Source organism: Lepisma saccharinum, chromosome 7 (assembly GCF_977018435.1).
Source record: "Lepisma saccharinum chromosome 7, izLepSacc3.1, whole genome shotgun sequence".
Taxonomy (NCBI): Eukaryota; Metazoa; Arthropoda; class Insecta; order Zygentoma; family Lepismatidae; genus Lepisma; species Lepisma saccharinum.
Window position 1 is genome coordinate 14,093,585 of NC_139235.1, and position 25,546 is coordinate 14,119,130.

The following is a 25,546-nucleotide window of genomic DNA, read 5'->3' on the forward strand; positions in this document are numbered from 1 at the left end:
TTAAAAATAGCCTCATACTTAATAAATTTCTGATATATTTGGTAAGATATAGGTAACTCCCGTCAAAATGGCATTTATATGTATTGATTTTGCACATTAAAATCTCATCCTCACAGGAGTGAGTAACTGAATGTGTGTGTATACGTATGGGTGCAAAAGTATTCTGTAACTTATATTAGCAAAAGTAAAGAAGATAAAAAATCAGAATCTCTCATCATTTAATCAATGCTACCTCTGTGGCAGAGTGTTTAGCACAGCATGCTTTGATTTTGAGGCCCTAGGTTCGAATCCTGCCCTCAGCATGGGTTATTTGTGAGTGTTTCTTCATCAGTTTCATCATATTGTCACTCATCTTCATCACTGTGATTAGCCAAAAGTGGCAGAGAAGCAATGCTAAATAAAAATCAAATCAGTCAATCAATTGTTGCATATTCCACACATTGTAATGTCGTATTGTTTTCATGCAAAATGGTTGTATTGTATTTTTATATTAAGTATTTTGGGTGAACCACTCAATGCATTCATTCACTAAAGCAGTGAATATTACTTATAAACTAGCATGCATGTACTACATATGCATGGCTGTACTAAGGCACCAGGCTCTGGCTACATGCTGGTTTCAGTCTACTGGGGAGAAGAGTAACAACTTTTCTCCTGAGATTTTGGTCAGTATATGAGACCAGTGGCTACCCACCATCATGAGGAAATTGGGGAGCTGCGAATGAGTTGCATAACTCTGTCATGGCAACCTACAACAACTGGAAGTTCATCATGCTCAGCACATGTCACCCTGTAACTGGTTGGATGATAGCCTGCCTCTGCTGAGGCATGTGGGAGTGAGGCCCGCAGTCGGTAGGTAGGCCCTGGCCCTCATGGGCTGTTGCATCATGGGCTAATATTTAATTCTATTCCATAGACCTAATTTTATTATCAAAGAGAAGCAAATTGTACTTACCAAAATTGATTAAATGAACTATTGTATGCAGAATTCCAAAAAGGAATATTAGTAGACCAGTAACTTTATGGAAATAGATATGCTGATCCAATGGAAGAAACATACTGAAGCCTCTGGTTCTTAAGAATGTTATGCATCCTCGTAACATCACAACTAATACAAACATGCAATTGAAGTTCAAGCATTGACCTATAAAGTAAGAGGTAACTGTAAGCATAAAAATTCAACACAACGTTCAATTTTGCAATACTTAATATAAAAATACATGTATACAGAAAATGGGATCATGAAATTGATATATTTTAGTCATTGAAGAACCAGATTCAAAGAGTTTATATTTATGCACATAATTTGTAATCATTGAAATCGAACTAAGTGTTCATTTCAGTGGGAGAACTACATAAATTATATGCAGTAGCATTGCCTGAGACTTTTGTTTCATATAGGTGTACTTAACCTTTAGCCGCCTGACTGTGAAAAATTTCGACCGCCACATGTGAACCCCTTAACGCTGGATGATCGATATTTCGACCAGCGGCAGCAATTAGTGTGCAATTTCTCAAAAACTACACACGATATTTCAGTTATGTGTTTTTTATCTTTAGTATACATACGAAGCTATGACATACTCGAATTACAAAACAATACATCCATTGTTACCACTATTAACAGGCGATGTTTGACAAAGTCCTTTGTTTCTTCGTCTCCCTTTGTTACCGCCATATTACTATGGGTTAGATTTCTAAAAGTATCTAGAACTTGAAAAATACTGTATCTTTTTGAAAAAAAAATTCTACAAGACAGAATGAGTAAAAAGCAACATTTTAAGATACTTCCGACAATTATGGATTCAGGGGGGACGCGGGGGCACAGCCCGATTGTCGAAATTTGCCCAGACCACGTGTTAGCATACGACAGAAATTAACGCATCATTTCTTGAAAACTATACACTGTATTTCAGTTCTGTCTTTTTTATTCATCAGCTTACGTAGAAAGGTATTATACACTGTAATTACAAAAGAATTCATCCATTTTTACTATTATTAACAAGCGCCGTTTGAATAAGCCCTTTGTTTCCCTTTTGTTGCTAAAGGATAAATTGAAGATAAAAGGCTATAACTGCTGAACTATTGCATCTTTTTGAACAATTTAAATTCTAAATGTAAGAATGAGTAAAAAGCAAAATTTCAAGTAACATTCGAAAATTATGAATTCATGGGGGGAAGCGGGGGCAAAGGCTCAAATTTCGAAATTTTCCATAATTACGCAAAATTTCAGAACCTCGTAATTTTCGTTCCTTTTCAAAGTTGCGAGACGTGCATGACATATGCTTATAGAGCGGTCTTCTGTCGTGTTTACCTCCAAATTTGGTCGATCCAGCGTCCATGGGGCATATTCTAGAAGCGAAATTCCGGACATTGTCCCGAAGCTGGTCACACTGCCGCTTGACATAAGGTTATTATTTTTTACTGCAGAAGTATCAGTCTGATGTCAACGAAACTTTACACGGTTGTATTGTAGGAATATACCAGCACTACATACCACATTTTCTTCATTCACTTCGATCTATTGAGGGGTGTACAACTTTTTAAAGAAAATTCAACTTCTTCTTCTTTTTCGTTTAACACTAATTATTGGGACGCACAATGTATAAATTTCACCTAAAAGCCCTCACCTCTAGAAAGAAAACAAAAAAACAATTTAATCTGTCTACGACAATTAGTTCTTGAGTTACATTTTTTTTTCTTCGCGGCAAGTTTGAAAAGCGCGCGCTTGAAAATGAACCTGCGTGAACGAGAATAAAGGCGCGCTAGAGCTTCGGCAGCTAAAGGTTATTGTTATTAGGTGGGTTCTGTTTCAGAAGTCATGGCCAATAAACATTTGGTAATTTAACTATAAAATTTAACCAAGTAAAAATATTAATTATTATTAGAATTGTATTCACCATCTACCTATGCCTTTCACTTTCCCTCCACAATGGTCATGTACCTGGCTACATTATAAATATAATATATTTTAAAATATTTAGTAAACAATTCATTAATATCATAGGCTATTAGTAACCTATACTCCTGTAAGTAAAGTGACCAGAAGTTTGGAAGTGAAAGTGGAACACCTAATGCATGCAACCAAAATAATTTATAATCATCATTTGCATAATAATAATGGTAATATATTTTCAATAACACATTTGTATAATATCATATTTATGTCCATAACTAGTTCTATTGAAATTGAAATCCTTCAAAAATATTACAGTTTAAACACATGTTTATGGACATATCAGCAAATAAGTTACAAGTAAATTAATATTTATATAATTTTATTGATGTGAAGCAAACAAACAATACCACTTACCACATGCTCTGGCAACAATCACATAACCATTTGATTTCCTGTATTGGAAAGCTCTGGAGATAAATAAACCTACATTAATAACAAAGAATACTGCTACAAATATGAGGTACACATAATTGTTCTTCATGTATGGCCTTGACAGTTGATAAGGTCTCAGAGCTGTTAGCTTTCCCCACACTGACTTTGGCGCTGCTTGTGGTTTTGGAGGTACCAGCCATCTGTCAATACTGCAGGAAGAAAAGATAAAACAGTAATATGACAAACTTTAAACTGTTAAACAATGAAATATCTGTACAATTTTTATTACAAAACAAAACATTTCATTATCAATACTTTTTCCTTCCTAACCATTTACTGAATATTCCACATTGCTTCATGCAAACTCTTCATATTCATTCTTACATGAACTAACACTTTGTGCTTTTTATACACTATGAAACTACAAAATACTCACAATTAAACACAAAGATGTCATCTTTGGAATGATAGAGATCTATATGAGGTAGCATAAAATATTGACATCACATTATTTTAATGAAAATAATGTATCCATATATATCATCATGTAGTGCCATGAACACTTCTCGCTTGTAGAAACTCCACAGAAAGTTACCGAGATTGGTTACAACCCACAAGTGTTTGTGAGCGTACATGCTATGGCTACACTGGAGTTTATCCACTATTTTCCTGTTTGCACAGATAATGAAACCATAAATATTATCAACTTTGTCTGGTAAGTTCATATGCTGTTTCTTTCTCATTTGAACATCTTCATTCTCATGGACGTCCGCAGGATTTTTTCCAGTGAGGGGCAAGCAAGATAATTTTTTCCAGGGGTGCAAAGGAGGCATTTCATTGCGGTGACATTTAGACTAGTGTAAGCAACATGGGCCAACCAAAATGGGTTATGGGGTCCAGAACTCACCCCCTTCCCGGGCCATCACGTTATTCAGAAAATTATATATGTATGCTATTTCATATTAGCAAATACATTCTGGTAGTTGCTACGTAGAGTCCAACAATTCAACTTCGATTATTTCGTTCATGCAGTGCGATGAACATTGAACGGGAAGGAAATAGCACCATCATTTTCCGTGCTTTCAAATTGCGTGGAATAGATATGATAAATCTCAGTATCCAACTATTTCACAACACTTTTCTCAGAGGAAACCAACGAACAAGGCCAACAATGAAGTTTTACTGTTTTTCTACTCTGTCACCCACTCTGTAGAGATTTTTTCTTCTGATAATGCCTAATATACTGCTTACCATCCTTTACAACTCCTGCATGAAACAAGTCCTCCGAATCAGGAACAGGTATTCCATTTCGGATTGTTTACACTTTTTTCGTAAATGCCGAAAATCCCTTCTCCACAATGTTATCAATAACTCCTGGTCCTCCTTATTACATCACTTCACTGCATCGACAAACAATAGAGATCCTGTAATGCAAATAATATGAACGAAACACTCACTGCAGTGGAAGCGCTTTCGGAACGATAATTGTTGAATTTGAATGTTCGGAGAAGACTGGCCAGAATGTTGACCAGGTTATGAAAAATCATTGTGCCTTACAGGATTATTTTTTCCCATCATATGTTATTTAACGTCATACAAATATCTCAAGATATGAATGAAGTAGATGAAACTTAGAATAACATTATATTGAGAACCTCTTACAAAAAGTAAAAAAATATGCGCATACCTGATAGACAAGTTTTCCAATAGACCACCGTGCTTCTCCAACTGATTTTTCAAAGCTTCATATGTAATAGCCCCTCTGTTTTCACTGTCAGCATCTTCGAACAGCGCCATGGTCAAATTTTCTATTTGATCATCACTGAACTTCATACCATTTTCTTCCATGCAAGCACGCATTACATGCTGCAACTCTCTGTGTTGTATCAATCCATCCTCTGTAAAGATTAGGAAAAAATATTATATATATCTAATGGTAAATTTATGACAATTATCGTACGTGCAATTAAATTCACTTACCAAGATCATTGTGCGCAAATGTTTCAGTTTAAAACCTCTAAATGGGCTGTAGTTATAGTGGTCACAGTATTGGTGACTTGCTCCCAATTTGAGTCCACGCCCTTCTTAAATTATGCAATGAGGAACTTCTAGCTTGAGCGACGCCCTGAAAAAAGTTTATATTTTTTGTTTCTTCATCTCTGAAAATGAGGCCCTAGACACATAATATATGCATTGTTGCATGTACTCGTGATAAAATTCTCTTTAGGAGGATTTGTAGCGTCGAAACGAGGCGTGAAACAGAAAAAAAATGTCTCAATGGCCTCTGTTCGATCGGAACATATTTCGAGACGAGACCGAGACCGAAACAGGCATCTGCCAAGTCTCGTCTTCCTCGCAATACACCTCTACATCCGGTGCTTGAAGTGGAGGGGAGTGGGGAGATTGCACCCCCACAACTAGTAAATATTACGCATGTTAAACATGTGAGCCTTCATGGCTAGTCCTAAGGCTCGAGCAAACAGACTAAGCCCGTACTCAGGATTTTTTCAGGGGGGCAGATCCAAAAACTTGGAAATAAGAGAAGATCCAAATTGCTGTTGGATTGATTCAAAGTTATTTTACGCCGTTTTTCTCCAACTTTTGGCTAATCGCGACGATAGGGATGAGTGATGACATGATGGAATTGATGAAGGGACACTCACAAAGAACACCCACGCTGGAATACGAACCTGGGACCCTTGGAGTCTGAGCGTGATGTGTTAACCACTACAAAATGGTGGTCGGCAAATTCCTGGAGTATTAGATGTGGCCACTAATGCTATGATAGCATTGCAGCTAGAGCTAAACATAGAGTTGCAATATTATGGTCTAAAGTAAAGGGGGAAAAAATTAACTCACCGATAGGCCTCCTCTCCCGACAAAACATCAACACAGTCGCTTTTACAGACACAGGCTGTCACACGGCGTGCAGCTTGGTGCTTATTTACATTCCAAAGTATTCGAATAGTACTGCGTTCCGCAAATTAATAATGTTTTATTTATTATATTTATGTTTTGGGAGACCAACAGGCACTTAGCTGCCCAATTATAGCTATCCGCTAATTACATTTAAAAGTTACAGCTACAAATACATGTCACACACATACAAGTAAATTTGTGGTTGATAACATTGTCAGAATTTGACTGTAGAATATGCTTAGTCGAAAAAATCACATTATATAAAAGTAAAGCAAAGAATTATTGGTATGTAATAGAAATAGAAATTCACCACACAAGTATAACAATAAATGATCATTATTTTTCTGACAGGAGAATTCAACTAATGATTGTTATATGTAATATATTCACTATGGGATATGTATATGGATATGAATATTGAAGTATATTAGAGTATATTTTGGATGCAATATTATCAGTGCAAATTAATGTTTTCAAATTTCCTTTAATTTTCTTATATCAAGACCATTGAACAGTCATGATAATCCTATGTTTGGAAAATAATATACTTAGCCTATAAATTAATTGACACGTATTTCCAATGATTATTAAAATAAAAGAACATGTCTAATTCTGAGTTAACAAAAAAAGAAAGAAAAAAAACACTTTGGCATAGTCGGGACAGGGAATAAATTTGGACATCTGGTAGCTTTGCGTCAATGATTATAAAACTATAAAATTACTCAATATTGCAGACTGCAGACTTCTGGATCCTGCTTCTCTCCACAAACTAAAAACATTCCTTTATGCTAGGACGAAATCAAAAATCTTGCAAAATCTAAAAAAGAAGTCAATGTTATTTTCGTAGTTTTTTAAGGTTCACATTAAAATATTTCATAGTTCAAGGGAGCCAATGGTTCCCATGGCCCCCCTCCAGCTGTGCAATATTTAAATGTGAAACTATAAAAAGCTACTGAAATAACATTGACGATTTTTCAAATTTGTAAAAATTCCGAATTGTCCTTGTATTATGAATGGGTTTGTTGTGGAGAGAGGCGTGCTCCAGAAGTCTGCAGTCTTCAATATTGAGTAATTTTATCATTGACGCAAAGCTACCAGACGTCCCAATTTATTCCCTGTCCCGACTATGCCAAAGTGTCTTTTTTTTTCTTTCTTTTTTTGTTAACTCAGAATTAGTCATGTTCTTTTATTTTAATAATCATTGCAAATACATGTCAATTTAATTTCATAACCATTGATACAAGGCTTTGGTCAAAACAGTCCATTCCTTTTAATCACTGTCCCAACTTTTTCTCGAACTGCTGTGGTCCTGTCTTTATCTTTGTTAACTCACATTTAGGCATGTTCTTTATTATAATAATAGTTGCTAATACGTATTATTTCGTTTACAAGTATATTATTTTTCAAACATAGAATTATTATAGCTGTTCAATTGTACTGGTACAAGAAAATTGAAGGAAAATTGGAAACATTGTTAATTTGCGGAACACAGCATTCTTCGAGTGCTTCCGAGAATTGAATGTAAACAAAAAGCAGTAAGCTGTACACCGTGTACTTTGTCTGTAAGCGACTGTATTGCTGATTATTAGGTCGGGTTGGGGAGGGATGTATAGGTGAATTGAATTTGTTTTAGTTGGACCATAATATTGCAACTCTACAATTGTACATTTAGCTGTAGTTGTAATATTACCATAGCATTCGTGGTTACATGTAATACTCCAACAGCATTTGGCCAACCACCGTGACGGAGTGGTTTGCACAGCGAGCTGCGATGTTTGGTCCCGGGTTCGAATCGCGGCCTGGGCGTTCATTGTGTGTTCTGTCCTCAATTTCATCATACATATAATCACTTATCCTCATGGTCGGGATTAGACAAACAACGTAAATTAATCTAATTCAATCAACCTCACAGGATTTTGGACCTTCACTTTGTTTTCGGATTTGTCCCCTCCCTCAAAAAATATCCTGGGTACGGACCTGCTACAGCCTAAGAATTTCCACTTAGAGCACTGTACGTCTGTCTCGTAGCCAGTGGCGGTGATTAGGGGGCGAGGGGAGCAGTTGCCCCTTCACTTTTCGCCACTTTTGCCCCCGTACTATGCTAAACCTTATATACAAAGGGAAATATACTGTATTTGCCCCCCCTCCAGTTTGGGCACCTTGCCCCCCCCCGGTTTCGGAAGCCAATCGCCGCCACTGCTCATAGCCAACATCCATGGTGTAGTGTTAGCATGACGAGCTCGGAAGTCAAGCATCCTATGTTTTCGAGTCTTGATTAAGGAATGCGTTTGTTCCTTCATCAAATTCATCTCTTCATCATTAGATTAAATAACAAAAAAAAATGCAAATAGACTGATGAGAAAACACAGGATGTGCTTTCTCAGTTTCAGAACAGGCAAAGTCAATTTGTTCCTTGTAATCCGCATACTAAACATTTTAAAAAAGCAATGCATGAAATCTCACTCTCTTATAATTGCAACGAGAATTCGTGATTTAGCAAAACCGAAAATAGAATAAAAAAAAAAGTAGGAGGCCAAGGTTGAGTTGTAACATTCAGATTGCCGACAGCCATAACATTGCCGTGATGCCACGGACCTTTACGTGTCAAGATTTCTTTTTCTTATCCAACGCTCCGAATTAAGTTAAACGATCTTTGCACAAAGCATTCTGCAGTGTTGCCATTGCTTGGTCTCAAATCAGATCGTCAAGGTGAAGATATTCAGCGACTGGAAACCTCGTGTTTAATTGTAACTTTCTAATAGTTACAGTTATTTCGACGAAAAATTAACTCAGTATCAGTTATTCATTTTGGAAAGTTAATCGGTTCAAGTTAACGTCATTTGCAGGTATCTAGTTTTACCCGGCTTTACAGTTATGAACAAAGAGCGCAAACTACAAAATACTCACTTCTTCATATTTATAGTCCTTATTCTGGAAACAGTTCTTTTCTAATTCTTCTAAGTAGATGTTGAATCATGTACAGTCACGGACACTTTCTGGTTTGTAATGACCTCATTGAAAGTCAATGGAGTTGTTCCAAATCAGAAGTGTTCGTGACTGTACGTGATAGGCAGTATCCTTGTCGTACTTCTATAGCAGTTTCCTTTTCCTCTGTCATTTCTTTCCCTGTTCTCAGTTTAACTTATTGTTTCATGTGCAGATTGCTTATGAGTCTCCACTCTTTCCAATCTACAACAATTTATTTTTAGTATCTCTGTAAGTTTCATCCACACTCATAGAACTAAATGCATCATATCGATTGATGCACCAGAATGCATCGATTGATGCACCAGAATGCATCGATTGATGGATGCACTAAAGTGTGTTTTATGGCTTCTTCAAAGAATCAGATTCACATTTGATGCATTTGGGTGCATTTTTGTATGACGTGAAAGAAACATCAAAGTGCATCATTTGATTCAAGTGAGGATTTATTTCAGTCGAGACGCACTTCAATGCATCAGTTGATGCGTTTTGATGCACCAGAATGCATATTTTTTGATGATGCACTTAAATGTTTCGTCTGAGCTACATACACTCTGTAGCTCAGACCAAACGTTTAAATGCATCATCAAAAAAGATTCATTCTGGTGCATCATTCTTCTCTATCACCCACATTTCTTTTGTCACACATAACTGAAATATGGCACCCATCTTACCCAAAATTGCGTGAGTTAAGTCTACCTGCTGCACAGGTAGGCTAATCAGAGCAGGGTCTACAGTTTGAAGTGGGATCTGAACCACTATGTACTTTCACTGGTTATCGAACCCGCGACCGCTTGCTTACATCTTTGTGGCATAAGCTAAAAAGCCACACATGGAAATGTGTTCCCATTATGCAAGAAGACAACCTTCAATCTAGTTCTTTTGTCATGATAGATTAATTCATGTCAGTGTAAATATTGTTACAGAGTAAACCTTCAGTGTAGAGACATTAGAACTATTCTTGATGTTTACTCTTTTGTTCATTTATCTTTTCATGTCAATAATAAAACCATACGACATCTGTTGATTAAACTACTACAAGTATAAAGATATCACTTCGTGAGCTGAAAGAATAAAGAATACCAGGTGGGATATTTATCATATTTATCGTCTGTCTGTCTGTCAAGGGGAGTCTGAACATTAACAATAAAATCATGTAGAGACTTAATCGTAACCAATGAGAGGAGACTTAATTGATTGATTTGGTTTATACTTCGCTTTTCTGCCACTTTTGGCTAATCGAAAAGATGAGGATGAACAATGATATGATGAAATTTGTGAAGGGAGGCTCATAAGGTAGTCATGCATAGGTTGGGATTCGAACCCGGATACCTGCATTGAAAGTAGACATTTTGTGGGTAAAATGCCGATAAAATAATTTTAATAACGTGTTATATCGATTTGGCTATTTAAAAAGCTATAAATGTTACAAACGTAACTTTGTAGAATGAGTTTCGCTTCAGTTGCACAACTGTAGCCTACATTACACTGAATTATAGCTTAAACAGTACATACGAAGGATAAGCAAACGTTTATACAATTTAAAAATTAAATTTCAAGTCCTCAGGGCTCAACTGGGTTTCCATAATATTATATACGAGTAACAATAACATATGCAGCAAGAATTTTTAAAAGTATAAGTTCACTTCCTAAAGTATTATTTATCTTCAAACAATCAGGTACAAACTCAGTTATACTTCAACACAAGACATTCGTTAAATCAAACTTCCTACCAAACAAAAAGGAATTTTAAAAATATTGACTGATACAGCGTTCTTAATCGCAATTGCTCCCTGTTAATTTATAAACATATGTTCAAAAGAAAGAGAATACTTGTTATTTTTGAGTATATAAGACAGTCACAGTTGCATCTTAATTGTGATATAAATTATCCCCATTATCAATGTCTTAAAAATCTATAATCAATAAGCAGTGGCGTAGCGAAGTGGGCGACAACATTCTGCATTTTATCTGGCTTTAAATTCTAGTTAAACGTTATAATACGTCAAATCAGGGGCGTAACATACAGGTGGGCGGGCTTTAAATCTAAATGGGCCCGGGAAAAGTAAAAAATAGTCATATTTCTCATGTGAACATTTACGCAAAAATTCACGATAACTTGCGTGGACATTTTTAGCCATTTATTCTATTCTCGAATAAAAAGCAATTTTTCTTGTCTTTTCTTCTCTCTCTCGATTTTAATGTTAACAATAAAGCATCTCCAACTGCCACGAAGCAAGTGCGAGGCATTTAAATGCTTGGGTTGTTTGCAACTCAAGAACGCAACAGTGGCTTACTTCCTTCCTACAGCTTCATATTTCAGCTCCCGAGAAACTAAGAAAGACATTTTTAGGGTGAGTGAAATTATTAAATATAATTTTCTTCTCGGTAATTTATAATTATTTAAATATGATAATTTGCTGACGTATCCCTGAAGATTTTGTATCGATTCACATTGAGATTTTTACATTTAAAGAACGGATGGGGGTCTTGAATTCTAATCTCGCCTACGCCACTGCCAATAAGCCTGAGTTGTTACGTAGCAAATCCAGATGGAACTTCTTGCAGGGGCGCCGACTTGTCAAAATTATTGGGGGACTCTGATCATTGAAATAAATTAATGAATGACTCCCTCCCTCCCTTTTTTAAGTTTTGGCCTCAGTGTTCGGAATCTCGTAAAAGCCCATGATTTCCTCAAAAATATTAAAATTTTCATTTACAGTTCGAATTCAAAATGTCAATTGTTCACGGATGGATATGTCAAGTTTCGTCAACCATAATACCAAAATATTCCCGACTTTTAATATCTGCTACCACGGAGCGCAAAACAGATCTCCCTAATATATCAATGATCTCGTTCTGAATGTCATGTGAGAGCCATTTGTAGCCCGAACGTCCCATCCACTCTCCTAGTTCATGCACATCTTATTTTGAAACTTTTTTGTAGAAATGTTAATAATACTCATAATTATATACTTAGTATATAGAAAACTCAATATGCTGACCAAGGCAGAAATTAATTTTATTATGAAACAAACTAAACGTAACATTTCAACCTTCTAGCAAGGTCTTCTTCAGACTCTGCACCAAGTACAAATGTAACTAGGTACAAAACAGGACGATATATATAGTAATAAGTCATGTGTTTTGCTGTCTCTGGTCATAGCCCCCCCCCCCCCAAAGTTGATGGTCTAGAACATTTCAAATGTGTATTTAAAGTTAAGTTCATGTGGCACAATTCAGAGTAAACTTTACAAGAGAAGCAAAATAATACATTAGATTCTCTTAAGCAAAATTATTTGGGGGGGGGGGGGGTCTGCCCCACATCGATAACATTGGGCGGGGGGCTCGAGCCGCCTCCCCCAAGCCTCATGGAGTCGACGCCTATGACTTCTTGTAACCTTTTTGTAACGTTGCGAAGTACGCTGTGTGCGCGCATTCTTTCAAATGTAAACCCTTCTCTTTTCTTGTTCAACTTTTACCACAGAAAGATAAAAGATAGCATATCTAATTGGGCACGAAGCATTATCTTTGCTTTACAAATCTCCCACAATTACCCCGTGCTGGATTCGACGGAGTAAAAGAACCCAAGAAAGACACGATTCTCTGTCGATGAGGCAGCCATTGTATTAGAGGAAGCATTCGTCATATGCAGCCGAAAAGAAACCTGTTGCCAGCCCAATTTAGCGGACACACGAACTGCCTGCGCGAAGACAGATAAGGGATCAGGTTGGCGAAAAACGGTTGGTGCAGGCCCTTTATTCTCACTTTAGATGTTTACTCGGCAACCTTCCGAGCCGCGATATTAATTATCTCGAAGCACCAGAAGGCTCCCAGGTCACGATGGAGCTCTTTTCCACGCTTGGCCGATCAACCATGATGTTTGGAAATCACCACTGTCCATAATGGCGATTCATCCAATGGTAAGCTAATTGGAAGCCAAGCAAGCACCAGTCTCTTTTGCAGTGACTTGAGGCCGCAGAACGGATGATAAATATCAGGGTGGGCTGTCTATGGTCATAAATGTATATTTTAATAAATTGTTTGGACAGAGTCTGGGCGGTGTTGTGCAGCATGTCGCCGAATAACACCAACAGACTTTCAAGACAAACACTGTCCTAGGAACACATCATGAGGTCCTGGGAGAAATTAAAATGCCGCACCCCTTTCCCCCTACCGTTCTTTAAATTTGAAATCTCAATGTAAATCTACACAAAATATTCAGGCATACGTCAGCAAAAGTATGATCAAATTTAAATAATATTTTTTTACTGATTAAAATTATATTTAATCATTTCACTCGCACATAAAATGTCTTTTTGTGCTTTTCCTGAGGCTGAATACGCTCACGACTTCTCAATATTCCAGACTTGAGCCGATGTTCTCTATGGATAATATTGCCAGTACGGACAATTGTCTTTTAGCATGGTAGTTTTTATTATCGTCGACCTGGGAAAAGTTTCTTCCATTCCTCTAAATGCGTTGGCTAGCGCATAGTCGTCATCCATAAGTGGATTTTAATAGCAAATTTGCAATGGCAACTTCTATCCTCGCCGTTGAGTTAGGCAACACACATAACGCCTGGCAGGGAAGCGAGTATTTCAGGATCTAGGTGTCCCATTTTTATTGCCGGTGACTGTACATTTTGGGATAAACACAATAATGTGTGTCTTGCAAGAGTTCACAAAAAAAAATATTAATGTAGTTTACCTGTGACTCCATCCATACTTCGCTGTTTATGGTTGTCGAAATAATTCGAATACCCTCTTGTTGTTCGTAAATGCTTTTCTAAAGTCCTCTTTCGAAAATTTCATACGGCTATAAACGAGGACTGGGGCATAAGTCATGGCAACTATATTTTTCTCAAAGTTAGACGGTGGTACCACAATATGATCATACGTCTCGTAGAACGTGTCACCCATAGATGGCACTGTGATGAATGGTTATTGTACAGAGGGCAGTGGTAATTCATTGTTGAGTCAACTAACGTGTCACTTAGCTTGTATGCTTTTTGACTTGGAAACGCATGTGGCACGACGCTATCTTTAAGGATATTTTGCTCGCTTCTCTATCCTATACCTGGTACATATATGATCTATATTATTATTACGTTCCACATACATACACTGTCCCCTTCCATTTGTATATTTCCGATTTTCGTGCCGGTCCCGCATTTTCGCAAAAAAATATAGTTGTCATGACTTACGCCTCGTATGAAAAAATAATATTTCATTCTGATAATACATACACACACAAAAACTCTCGATCTTCCAACAATTTCTCAAAGTCTTCATTACGACAGGTGGGGGGGAAGGGATTAACACTAAAGTTTATGAGGTTCATTGAAGCAACAACGAATTCGCTGTGCGCACAGTTTGCTGACCTTTTTAACGAAAGAAAAATCGGATCTTAATTATATTTCTAATAAGCATACGAGAGATGACAGTAACACTAATTAAGGAGGCCTTGCTAATTTGCATTGCGTAAAAAAAAAATGGGCACATAACACGACACGCAAAGGAGAAGTGGGCAAAGAACTAGCTTTACACAACTCCCGGCGTCCTCAATTAATTCCCCCCGGGGGCTCGTGGGCCGGGGTCCAGTTCCCCAATTATAGTAATTCAAGTTTTTTTTTTGTCACGTGGACGGCTGAACTGCCGTTAACTGTTGGGTCCTTTGGCTTTATGGCCGGCGACGTGGACCGAAATGTGTTCCGACGGGCAGTTTGTCGTCATCGCCTGTGACGTTGATGCTTTCGGAAAGGTTTGCGATAAAAGCTCCGCCAAAGACACCAAGAGTGCGTTCGGTTTTAAAGATTAAGCAAAAACATTAATGCGAATAGATTATTCCTGGCATTTTATTGAACTTTCTGCTACGAGACAAGGATCAGCAAATTCGTTTTGGGTGGTAATTCGAGGCATCAACAGCCTCCAAAGAGAACGAAATAACTTCTTTGATGCTGCAAGTAATAGCGCAATGTGTATACCAGTGGCGTACCCAGAATTGTCGAAGGGGGGTATATATATATAAGATAATCACAACAATAAGTTCATAAATTAATGTAAATATTGTGTACATAGACATTCATACTTTCATGTATCTTTTTTCTCTTCTATTGTTATTTATTCACAGTGTATTATGTTCAACATAATTGGGAAATGTATCCTGTGCTGAACAAATAATAATAATAATACGTTTTTAGTAGCCAGTTCCAATTTTGCCATGTTTCCCTGCCGTTGACGTTCTTTTTTTTCTTTGGAATACTGGGCCAAAAGGGGGATATGCACCCCCCCCCCAACCTCCGTGTAGACTCTGAAAACATTAACCAAATTCCATTATGACCTAATGGCACAGTGCAGGCCCGTTGCCAAAGGGGGCACGAAGACCATATTTTAATGTGAACCTAAAAACCAACAACATTGACGATTTTTCAAATTTTGCAAGAATTTCCATCTTGTCCTTGTATAAATGAATGGGATATTTGTGAGGAAGACATGGCACCATGCCTTAAATGTCCGCATGTTCCTGAATGCTTGCTTTCCTTGTAGATGGAATGAGCACCGGGGGATCCCTGATGTGGGCGGCGCGTTCCCCTGACCTCACGCCCATTGACTTCTTTGTATGGGGATATATCAAAAAACGTGTGTTCACCCGACCCATTACCACATTGGAGGGGCTCCAAAATAGCATTACACAAGTTGCTGCAGCCATTACACCGGCAATGCTCCACAACGTCTTTCGCGCCACTGCCGACAGATGGGAAATGTGTCTATGTGGATGGTGCACATGTTGAAAGTAACGAACATATACCATGAAAAACATTGCGAGTAAAATCACTATTTCAACGAAATAGATACTTATTTATGGACACCCTGTATATGTACAGTCACGGACACTGCCGGCTTGTAATGAATACATTGACTTTCAATGGAATCGTTACAAGCCGGCAGTGTCCGTGACTGTATGTGTGTGTGTGTGTCTGTAATGAAGGTAATTTAAGCTATCTAGATATTTATCCATAATTTTGTGTTAAGAAAAGGAACTACCCATTCAGTATCCGAAGCTCACGTAATTTTATTTTACTTTTACCACAGATACTTTCGAGAAGGAATCATTCCACGAAGGCCATGACAACGAATCTACATGTGTCTGTGGGAGTTAAGATTTCTATATTAAGATAGTGACAAATGTGTGTGTCTGGTGTTTTTGTGTGTGCGCGCGTTCATTCACACACGTAATCTCTTAGATGAGTTAGTGTCAGTTTGAAAACAGCATTTGACGTGTTGATCTTGTTACAGAAAATACACATGTTTATTACAACTAATGTAGGGGAATTAGAGCCAAATCAAGACATCTGAAAACAAATGGGCAACGAAATGCGTTGCGAAGCCAGAGGTCCGAGGATCGAACAGTGGTCAGTCATGAATATTTTTGTCCTATCGTCATTTCATCCTTTCTCATCGTCGAGATTAACAGCGAGATAAAAAAGCGACGTATAAAAATAACAAAAACCTTTGCTGCCTTAGTTGTCTCTTCACGATCTCGTCGTCGATGGTTCCGGGTTCGAGTCTCGGCTTGGACATGTGTGTGTCCATTGGGAGTGCCCTTTCACAAATCTCACCCAACAATCGTTCACTTTCATCCTTGCGACTGGGCAAGAGTGGCAGAGAGAAGCGACGTTAAATAAGAAAAATGCCAGTTTCTGGAGAGAGAGAAGGCATCTCAAGGCCTGGTCCAAGGGAAATAGTAGTATTGTGTGTCATTGTAAATATATACCTAGGTAAAATAATAATTACCAATATCCGTGAAACTGCAATCTGTGAAGTTAAGTCTGGTGTGGTCATTAGCATATTAAAGACAGAGGGGCGTATCTAGCGAGCCATAGATGGGGGAGAATATTTTGTGGGGGACAGTCATATTTAATATATTCCGAAAAATTAGTCACATCTCACATGTATATTTGAAGAAATATTCAACATGTTACCAGGGTTTTTTGTCTGTTTGGTTGCAAGTGACAGGGGAGTGTAAATACCATTGCTTCCTCGATTCGCTATCGAATGAATAAATTAGTATGTAGTTAGGCTCACATCTGGCCGGAGATCATATGACAGGGATGAAAATTCAATTAAACCAAAACGTATGGCTTTATCCTGCAATGATGGTAGGGGGGGTATTTTAAAGGTTTGTAATTGATCGAGGTGCTTTGCCTTGGGTAGTTGGGTACGATATCCAGTAGTGTTCGCCTCCAGGACGTGCAGCTTGCAGTAGTGCGATAAGAAAGTGTGTCTGTTGCTCCAATGAGGATTCGCTGTCTTGAGACCTTAACCATGGTTTTTCGTTTAGCCGGGGCTCGGTTCGGGAGGGGGGAGGGTAAAGGAGTACTTGATGAGACCAGTGTACGTAAACTACATTAAGAAAATTATTTGCTCTAAATAATCTTAAACATAATTTTGTACAACTTTTACAATTTTGGTTAAACTTTAGCGTAAACACAGTTTATTTTCATATTAGGAATTGTGCTGCCACCTACCGTCCAAATCGTAAACCCTGAAGAGGAACTTCATTTTGTGGTCCGGCGATTCTCCCGCGAATTGATGCATGGTGTCGATGAACTCTTGGAGGGAGATGGACCCGTCCTTGTCCTTGTCGAAGATCTGGAACGCCCTGTCCGTGAAGAAAGGCTGGAAAAGAGAACAAAAGTAAGCAGATGTATTTTCATCAATGTGCGATTTAAACTATTGCTTTGTGTGGGAGAAGGGTGTCATCCAGTGCAGTGGCGACTGGTGGGCTGGTTCTATGGGTGTGCACTTCAGCTATGCGTCCAGAAGAAGTGTTATTAAGAAGTCACCTCTCTCAAATACTCGCACCCGTTTTTGCGTACATAATGATGCTAACTGTATTCGCGATTAAAATTACCACCTTAGCGCTAGTGTCGCTTCCAATATGGCCGCTCTAAGTAGGATAGATCTTTGTTTACATTCAGCAGTAGTACAAAAGAGCAGCGTGTTGTCATGACTGGTATGGTAGAAAACGTTTAAATTACGCATTATTTTTAAATATTGCGAATGCGATGTGAATTCCAGGTAGTCTAACAAACGTGAAGCTGTACTGAGAACGAAGCATTTAATTATGATAGGCAAAAATAACACGGAAAATGCAGACGAAACTATGTATACGCACTGGTTGTCCAAAGCAGTGCTGTATCATCTGCACGTCATGTAACTGGGGTTCTCGGAAATTATTTGAAAATAAAGGAATTGAAATTGACCTGTACTTGAAAAGCTGGGACAGGAGAAAATTGCGAACATATCGTTGCAGTTCTTTCTCGAAAGAGAAAGGCTGGTTTAATAATAATATTCACGATTTCATGACCAGGCTATATTCACTGAAAAAGGACATCGTACTGAATGAAACAGTAACATTAGCATATCCACTTTTTTTCTGGTTACATTTGACATTAATTCATTCTCAAACTATTTTCATCTTCCCTCTTAATCGACTTGCACCTGTTCCAAATTTGACACATACGTAACACCGGTAATACATGGACGCATTGGTTAATACGCTTCATGATTTTTCGGAAAAAAAGAGATTTATTTATAAAGTACAATTTAAAACTTTACTTTCATGGAAATATATATTTATCTCTCGATAAATAAAGTAAGCAGACTCGTGCATTCTTCGTAATTTCCTTGCCGAATTACAGTGTTATATCCCCCATACCAATCTTCTGTCAATTACGTTTTCCCTGATTTATTAACAAATTTCATTTTGTTGATTCCACGGGGTGGAAACACATGAAAACTTTTAATTTGTTCTGACCCATAAAACTATTTAGAGCAAAAAAAAAAAAAAAAAAAAAAACCTGAACAGTAGACCTTACTTTCTCGCATATTCACCATGCTTTAAACGACTTCAACAGAACGTATCCTACTTAGAGTACTTCCTGAAAATCCCGGCAGATGGCATATCGGTTAATTTTAATCGCGAATTGGCAACCAAAGTTATGACCAAACCGGGGCATCCTCCTTGATTAGAGCCAATTCCTAATCGTGGCTATTTATTTGTTTCAGTTTATTTTTTAGGTCCACTTTATGCATAGAAGAGCAGACACGGCCTACAGTTTAAAGTGGGATCCGAACCATTATGTGCCTCCACCGGATGTGTGGCAATTTGTTTTTAAAAAGAGTTGGATTTATTTTTGTCAAGAATTAATTGAAGTTAATGTTGAATAACTTAATAAGCATATTGCAAATTAATGTAGGAATTTAAGCTAAGAGATTACTGTTATTTTGATGTCATTATTGATAGAAGTTAAGAAGAAGATAAAGGATTTAAGAAGATATACTGTGAACAAGTCTAGTTGGAGATAGATTGTGTTTTGTCTTTGTTGAATGTCTTTCATGTAGTTTTTAAAACATGAAGTTACAAGTTAAATAAATGTTGTTTTTTCTGTTAACGTTTTGCCTAATTGAAGATCATTACAATTATGTAGGTATTAAATAAACACATACAATAAACATGTTCTTTAACAGTAACACTCAAAGTATTTTTAACATAAGGCTATTATTTTTCGTCATCAAAACCGTATTATATATAACATGGCCATGATTTACATTGGAGCAAGGTGGAAAGTAGGAGCATCAGGGTGGAAAAGAGGGGGCAACACCTCGCCCGGGTAAAAATTTTATCTGAAGTCGTTAGGGGAGAGCGGGGTCAATTGTAACAATTTTGACAAATGATGCATTTCCTATGAAACTATTTATCTTTGCAGCGTGAAAATCGGCATGGAAACACTACAATATGTTGTTATTGATATTATGCAGTCACGATCCCGCCATATATAATATGCTAATCATAATTAATGTTTTAATAATGTGTGACAAATGTTACAATTGACCCTTGCTCGGGGGCAAATGTAACACACTACAGGGGCAAATGTAACATACTAACATTTACCAGAAATACAATTTATTTTTTTGCTGGAAATAGCATGTACCCTTACACAATGATTAACAATTAGCTAACTGTGCTTTTGTTAATAAGTAGGCTAATCGAACCATACCAGGTCCCAAACACTGTTTCTAACAAAGATATATCTGATCATTCTGACTGACAGTTAAGACAAATGTAAAAGCTGTCTCCTTTGGTACATTTCTCATGTGACCAGTTGTCACAAGTTAAGCACTGCACCCATTGCTCACCAGATGCACTATTGGACCACTTCTCAAGGCAAACTAAACAAAAACATTCGTCGCCTTCAGAGCTGCTTTCCTGACACCTTCTTGCGCTTCTGCTTGCAGTTATCTTCTTTGATTGACGACTGTCACTTCTGTCGAACAGCCTCTTTTTCCCTTTGCTGTTTTCTGGTCTCGATCTTTGCTGTGCCATAAGTAGTTCTTTTTCAGGTGTATCTGTCCATATAGCACTTTTCTTTCTTTTCCTTCGAGGTGCTGATTCCTTAGATTCTGCATAAGGCAGAGGTCGAATGTCAGCCGCAGAAGCAGCTGTTGAGGTGGACGGAAGAGGTTCATTGCAAGGTTTGCCTTGCTCTTTGTTCTGGGTACAACTAGTTTCTTCCAAGTTACTTGATTGTTCTGTTTCATTAACTTCATTGTCATCATTAGTAGGTGCCTCGTCGGGGGTTTCTGTTCGTGCCGCAGAATCAGGCCTATCAGTGACGCTGGAAGGGGCAAATTCGTGCTCTTGAAATATGCATCGGTTGAAGGGGAATATTCCTGTACATTTGAAGCCTGCTTGAACATTGGATGGTACAATCGCTAATGGCAGACATTCCCGAACAATTCCTGGCAAGTTGCATATTGTCATGCGAGTACCGGGATGGGTTTTTCTCCAGCCGTCAGCAAAGGTGTTGAAAAACTTTTTAAACGGACCGTAAACACTTCTGTCCAGTGGTTGGAGCTTGTGCGACGTGTGAGGAGGGAAAGAAAGGAGAACGATTCCATTCTGTCGGCAAAAGTCTACGACTGGAAGTTGAACATGCGAGTCATGGTTGTCCAGGATAACCAAAACCTTTCTCTCAACACTCGGCTTGGCATACTTCCTAAAATGTTCGAGAAATTGTAAAAACTCTGGTGCTTGCATCCACCCCGAACCATTTGCTGCTCCTGTGCTTCCTATTGGACCATTCTGGAGAAAATGATCCCGAAAGTTCTTCCGTGGAAAAATGAACATGGGTGGAATGCTGTTGCCTATGGCACTAACGGCTAAGCACATCGTTACCAAGGTGCCCCTCTCATGGGAATTAATTCCTCCAACTTGCTTGCTTCCCTTTGGTGCGATTATCTTGTCTGGCTTAGGGGCTGTTGATGTGCCTGTTTCGTCGACATTGTAGATGTCTTGAGGTTCGAATTGATATTGCTCCAAAACCTTCGATAGGTTTAAAAAAAAAAAAATAACATTCTCTTTATTAAAGTTCATAGCACGCGCTAAGGATGTTGACTCTCGGGTCCTTATTGCTAAAGTAGGATTTCTCTTTATAAATGCGGTTAACCAGTCTGCACCAGCCATTTGACGATCTGCCCAGGACTCTGGAAACTTACACTGATTTTGGTTTGCATATTGGTAGGCTAGCTGTCTGACTTCTTTTGGGGTGAGTCCATAAAATATATTTGCACATGTCTTTATATACTCAGTTAACTGGGTCTCCATGTAGGCAGAGAACACTTTGTGTGGTTTATAACCCATAACAGGATTCCCTTTTTCTTGTCTCTTCTTAACAAAACGGGTCAATGTCACATGACAAATATTGTACGCTTTTGCTGCGTGTCGGATTGAAACATTGCTTTTCAAAACTAACTTTGCAGCTTCTTCCATCTTATCTTGTGAAGGGCCTCGTTCGGTAGTTCTTTTTCTGTCTCTCACCATTCTGAAACATACAGAATGTAATAATTCAGGATGGTTGAACAATGTTTTTTATTACAATGCAAGTGAATGTTTTACATAAGAAACGCATAAGGGGCAATTGTAACAGTGTTACAACTGCTCCGGTTACATTTGTTACATTTGCCCCATCCTGACGCCATATTGTTTGCTGGCTTGCAGCTACTAACCCCGACACCAGAAATTGATCACAACTATCTTAACAAATACATCAAATATTGTGTATTGCGATGATATATACAAACCTTGATCAGACGACATCGCGAAATCACTATTAAAAAATAAAAAGGAACCTTTTATTTTTACTTACGTGTTGAAAATTTGAAAAACTCCCAATAATAGCCGGAACAATCGCTACGTAAGCACCACCGCCACATGAGTCACTCCCAACTGACGTCTCCTTTCTTCGGGTTTGAATAGTTTTAAAAAATACCTCACGAGAGCAGCACAATAGCGATTGTTACATTTGCCCCGTGTTACAATTGACCCCGCTCTCCCCTACTGCAAACAAGGTAGCCGATCCAAAGACAACATGCAGAAAATCTGTTGTAATCTAGAAATAAACAACTGCCAGATAATGACCAACTGACCAAGCAAAATTAAGCGAACAACAATGTGAATGAAGATTTTCGATGTGTGGGCTGCTTCCACTCCGCCACACGATCTCTAATGGAATGAGATTGCACGTGCCAATAGGCAGAAGTCGCTACTGATCCAGTGCTGAATTCTGGTGTACGCACACACATTTGAACTTGCTTTTTGAGGAGATACGAACAGTATTTTTGTATTATTATTATTAAAAATAACAAGTGACAACATTAAAATTATATAAAACAACAAATTCATTTCCTCACACAAGTATATTTTCCGATTATTCTTCATGTTTGTTAGCCTACTGTACTTTGCAATTAAGTAAGTGTAAACCAAAGCTGTGGACACCAGTCATCAATGAAGATCCCCCACTAATTCGTCGGATTTGGACCAATCCTTAGCGAGCACAACAATAATCAGGAACATTCCACAGACGCCAAAAATTGTTTGTTGATGAAACAATAACAAACCCTTTCCATGGATTCCAACATTGCCAAACACTTTTTCTTAACACGTACTTAGCTGCGTCATACACATGTAAGTACTTTCCAAATGTAATGGGTTATTCTTATAATATTAGTGTATAGTTTGAATATCTTCCCCGACTAGTTTCCAACAGAAAGACGGTAGTAAATTTATATTTGTGATAATTAAATATAACAAGTTAACTGCTGTCCTCCTTGTGAGCATCTCACGTGATAGTTTCAAATATTTGAAGGTAAGTTTAATTAATACTTACGTTTCTTAATTAACTACTTTAGTTAGGTCAACATTTCACTGCATGATCCAAGTTCATTACACGGACTTGACTAAGTAAATAACCAATGGGGAAGCAGCCCTTGAGGACCGACCACGCCTACCTACCGGCATCACTGCCACATGCCTCAGCATAGGTGGGCGATCATGCAAGGAGTGTCGAGTGGTCAGCACGACGAAACCCCAGTCGTCGTAGATTTTGTAAGACCGGGTTTGCACTACTCATTCGTAGCTCCCCAATTTCCTCACGATGGTGAGTGGCCACCGGTCCCACACACAGGCCGAAATCTCAGGAGGGAAGCTGTTATGCTTCCCCAAAGAGACTCGAACCAGCTCGTAACTACAGCTCAAAGCATGACGCATCACATTCATTAAAAGCAAAAAATGTAAAATCACAAAATTTTTACATTAAAAATAAACAAATTCGGCCATTCTGGGATTTTTCCAAGATGGCGGCCACACAACATGGACGGGGCAACCGCCATTACTTCTGGTCACACCGACCAATCAGAGCACCCCCAGCAGTCACATGACTTCAAGTGGAAGTCTATTCGCGATTAAAATTAACCGATATGCCATCTGCCGGGATTTTCAGGAAGTACTCTAAGTAGGATACGTTGTGTTGAAGTCATTTAAAGCATGGTGAATATGCGAGAAAGTAAGGTCTACTGTTCAGGTTTTTTTTGTTGTTTTTTTTTGCTCTAAATAGTTTTATGGGTCAGAACAAATTAAAAGTTTTCATGTGTTTCCACCCCGTGGAATCAACAAAATGAAATTTGTTAATAAATCAGGGAAAACGTAATTGACAGAAGATTGGTATGGGGGTATATAACACTGTAATTCGGCAAGGAAATTACGAAGAATGCACGAGTCTGCTTACTTTATTTATCGAGAGATAAATATATATTTCCATGAAAGTAAAGTTTTAAATTGTACTTTATAAATAAAGCTTTTTTTCCGAAAAATCATGAAGCGTCTTAACCAATGCGTCCATGTATTACCGGTGTTACGTATGTGTGAAATTTGGAACGTGCAAGTCGATTAAGAGGGAAGATGAAAATAGTTTGAGAATGAATTAATGTCAAATGTAACCAGAAAAAAAGTGGATATGCTAATGTTACTGTTTCATTCAGTACGATGTCCTTTTTTCAGTGAGTATAGCCTGGTCATGAAATCGTGAATATTATTATTAAACCAGCCTTTCTCTTTCGAGAAAGAACTGCAACGATATGTTCGCAATTTTCTCCTGTCCCAGCTTTTCAAGTACAGGTCAATTTCAATTCCTTTATTTTCAAATAATTTCCGAGAACCCCAGTTACATGACGTGCAGATGATACAGCACTGCTTTGGACAACCAGTGCGTATACATAGTTTCGTCTGCATTTTCCGTGTTATTTTTGCCTATCATAATTAAATGCTTCGTTCTCAGTACAGCTTCACGTTTGTTAGAGTACCTGGAATTCACATCGCATTCGCAATATTTAAAAATAATGCGTAATTTAAACGTTTTCTACCATACTAGTCATGACAACACGCTGCTCTTTTGTACTACTGCTGAATGTAAACAAAGATCTATCCTACTTAGAGCGGCCATATTGGAAGCGACACTAGCGCTCAGGTGGTAATTTTAATCGCGAATTGTCTATGCAGTGGCTGGGAAGCTTCTTCAGTTTTAAACCGGAGGGCCACCATGCAAGACTGACTTGAGTATTTTATTAATATCCCTCATGTTGCCCTTTCTTCAATATACCAGGTGGTTCAAAAGTATGGAGATGCCCGAATAAAAGTTGAATGGTATACTGTCGTTCATGCAAGATGGCGGCCATCATCATCATATATAACATCATCCCAATTACAAATCTACAGTGTGAATTTAGCGGAACAGCATGTCATTCAACTTTTATTCGGTGTCTCCTTACTTTTGGACCAGCCTGTAACTTTATATTCTCCGCCTCCCCGATGGTGTAGTGCTAACGTCCCGGTGGATGCATGTAACAATGGTTCGGATCCCACTTTAAACTATAGGTCCAGTGCCGATTAGCTTATCTATGCATATAAGTG

At 38.1% G+C, this 25,546-nt stretch overlaps 1 protein-coding gene across 4 annotated transcripts in view; it reads right to left on the minus strand.

The window, feature by feature from the left end:
* The window catches only part of Nox (NADPH oxidase), a 390,569-nt gene that overhangs the window by 29,420 nt on the left and 335,603 nt on the right, over window positions 1–25,546 (minus strand). For all 4 annotated transcript variants that reach the window (XM_083125014.1, XM_083125013.1, XM_083125017.1 and 1 more), the window contains 4 exons: window positions 17,766–17,916; window positions 5,019–5,229; window positions 3,314–3,540; window positions 956–1,144 (listed from right to left, as the gene is read on the minus strand). In XM_083125014.1, coding sequence (XP_082981140.1) covers window positions 956–1,144; window positions 3,314–3,540; window positions 5,019–5,229; window positions 17,766–17,916 — 778 coding nt within the window. The remainder of the gene's footprint in view (window positions 1–955; window positions 1,145–3,313; window positions 3,541–5,018; window positions 5,230–17,765; window positions 17,917–25,546) is intronic.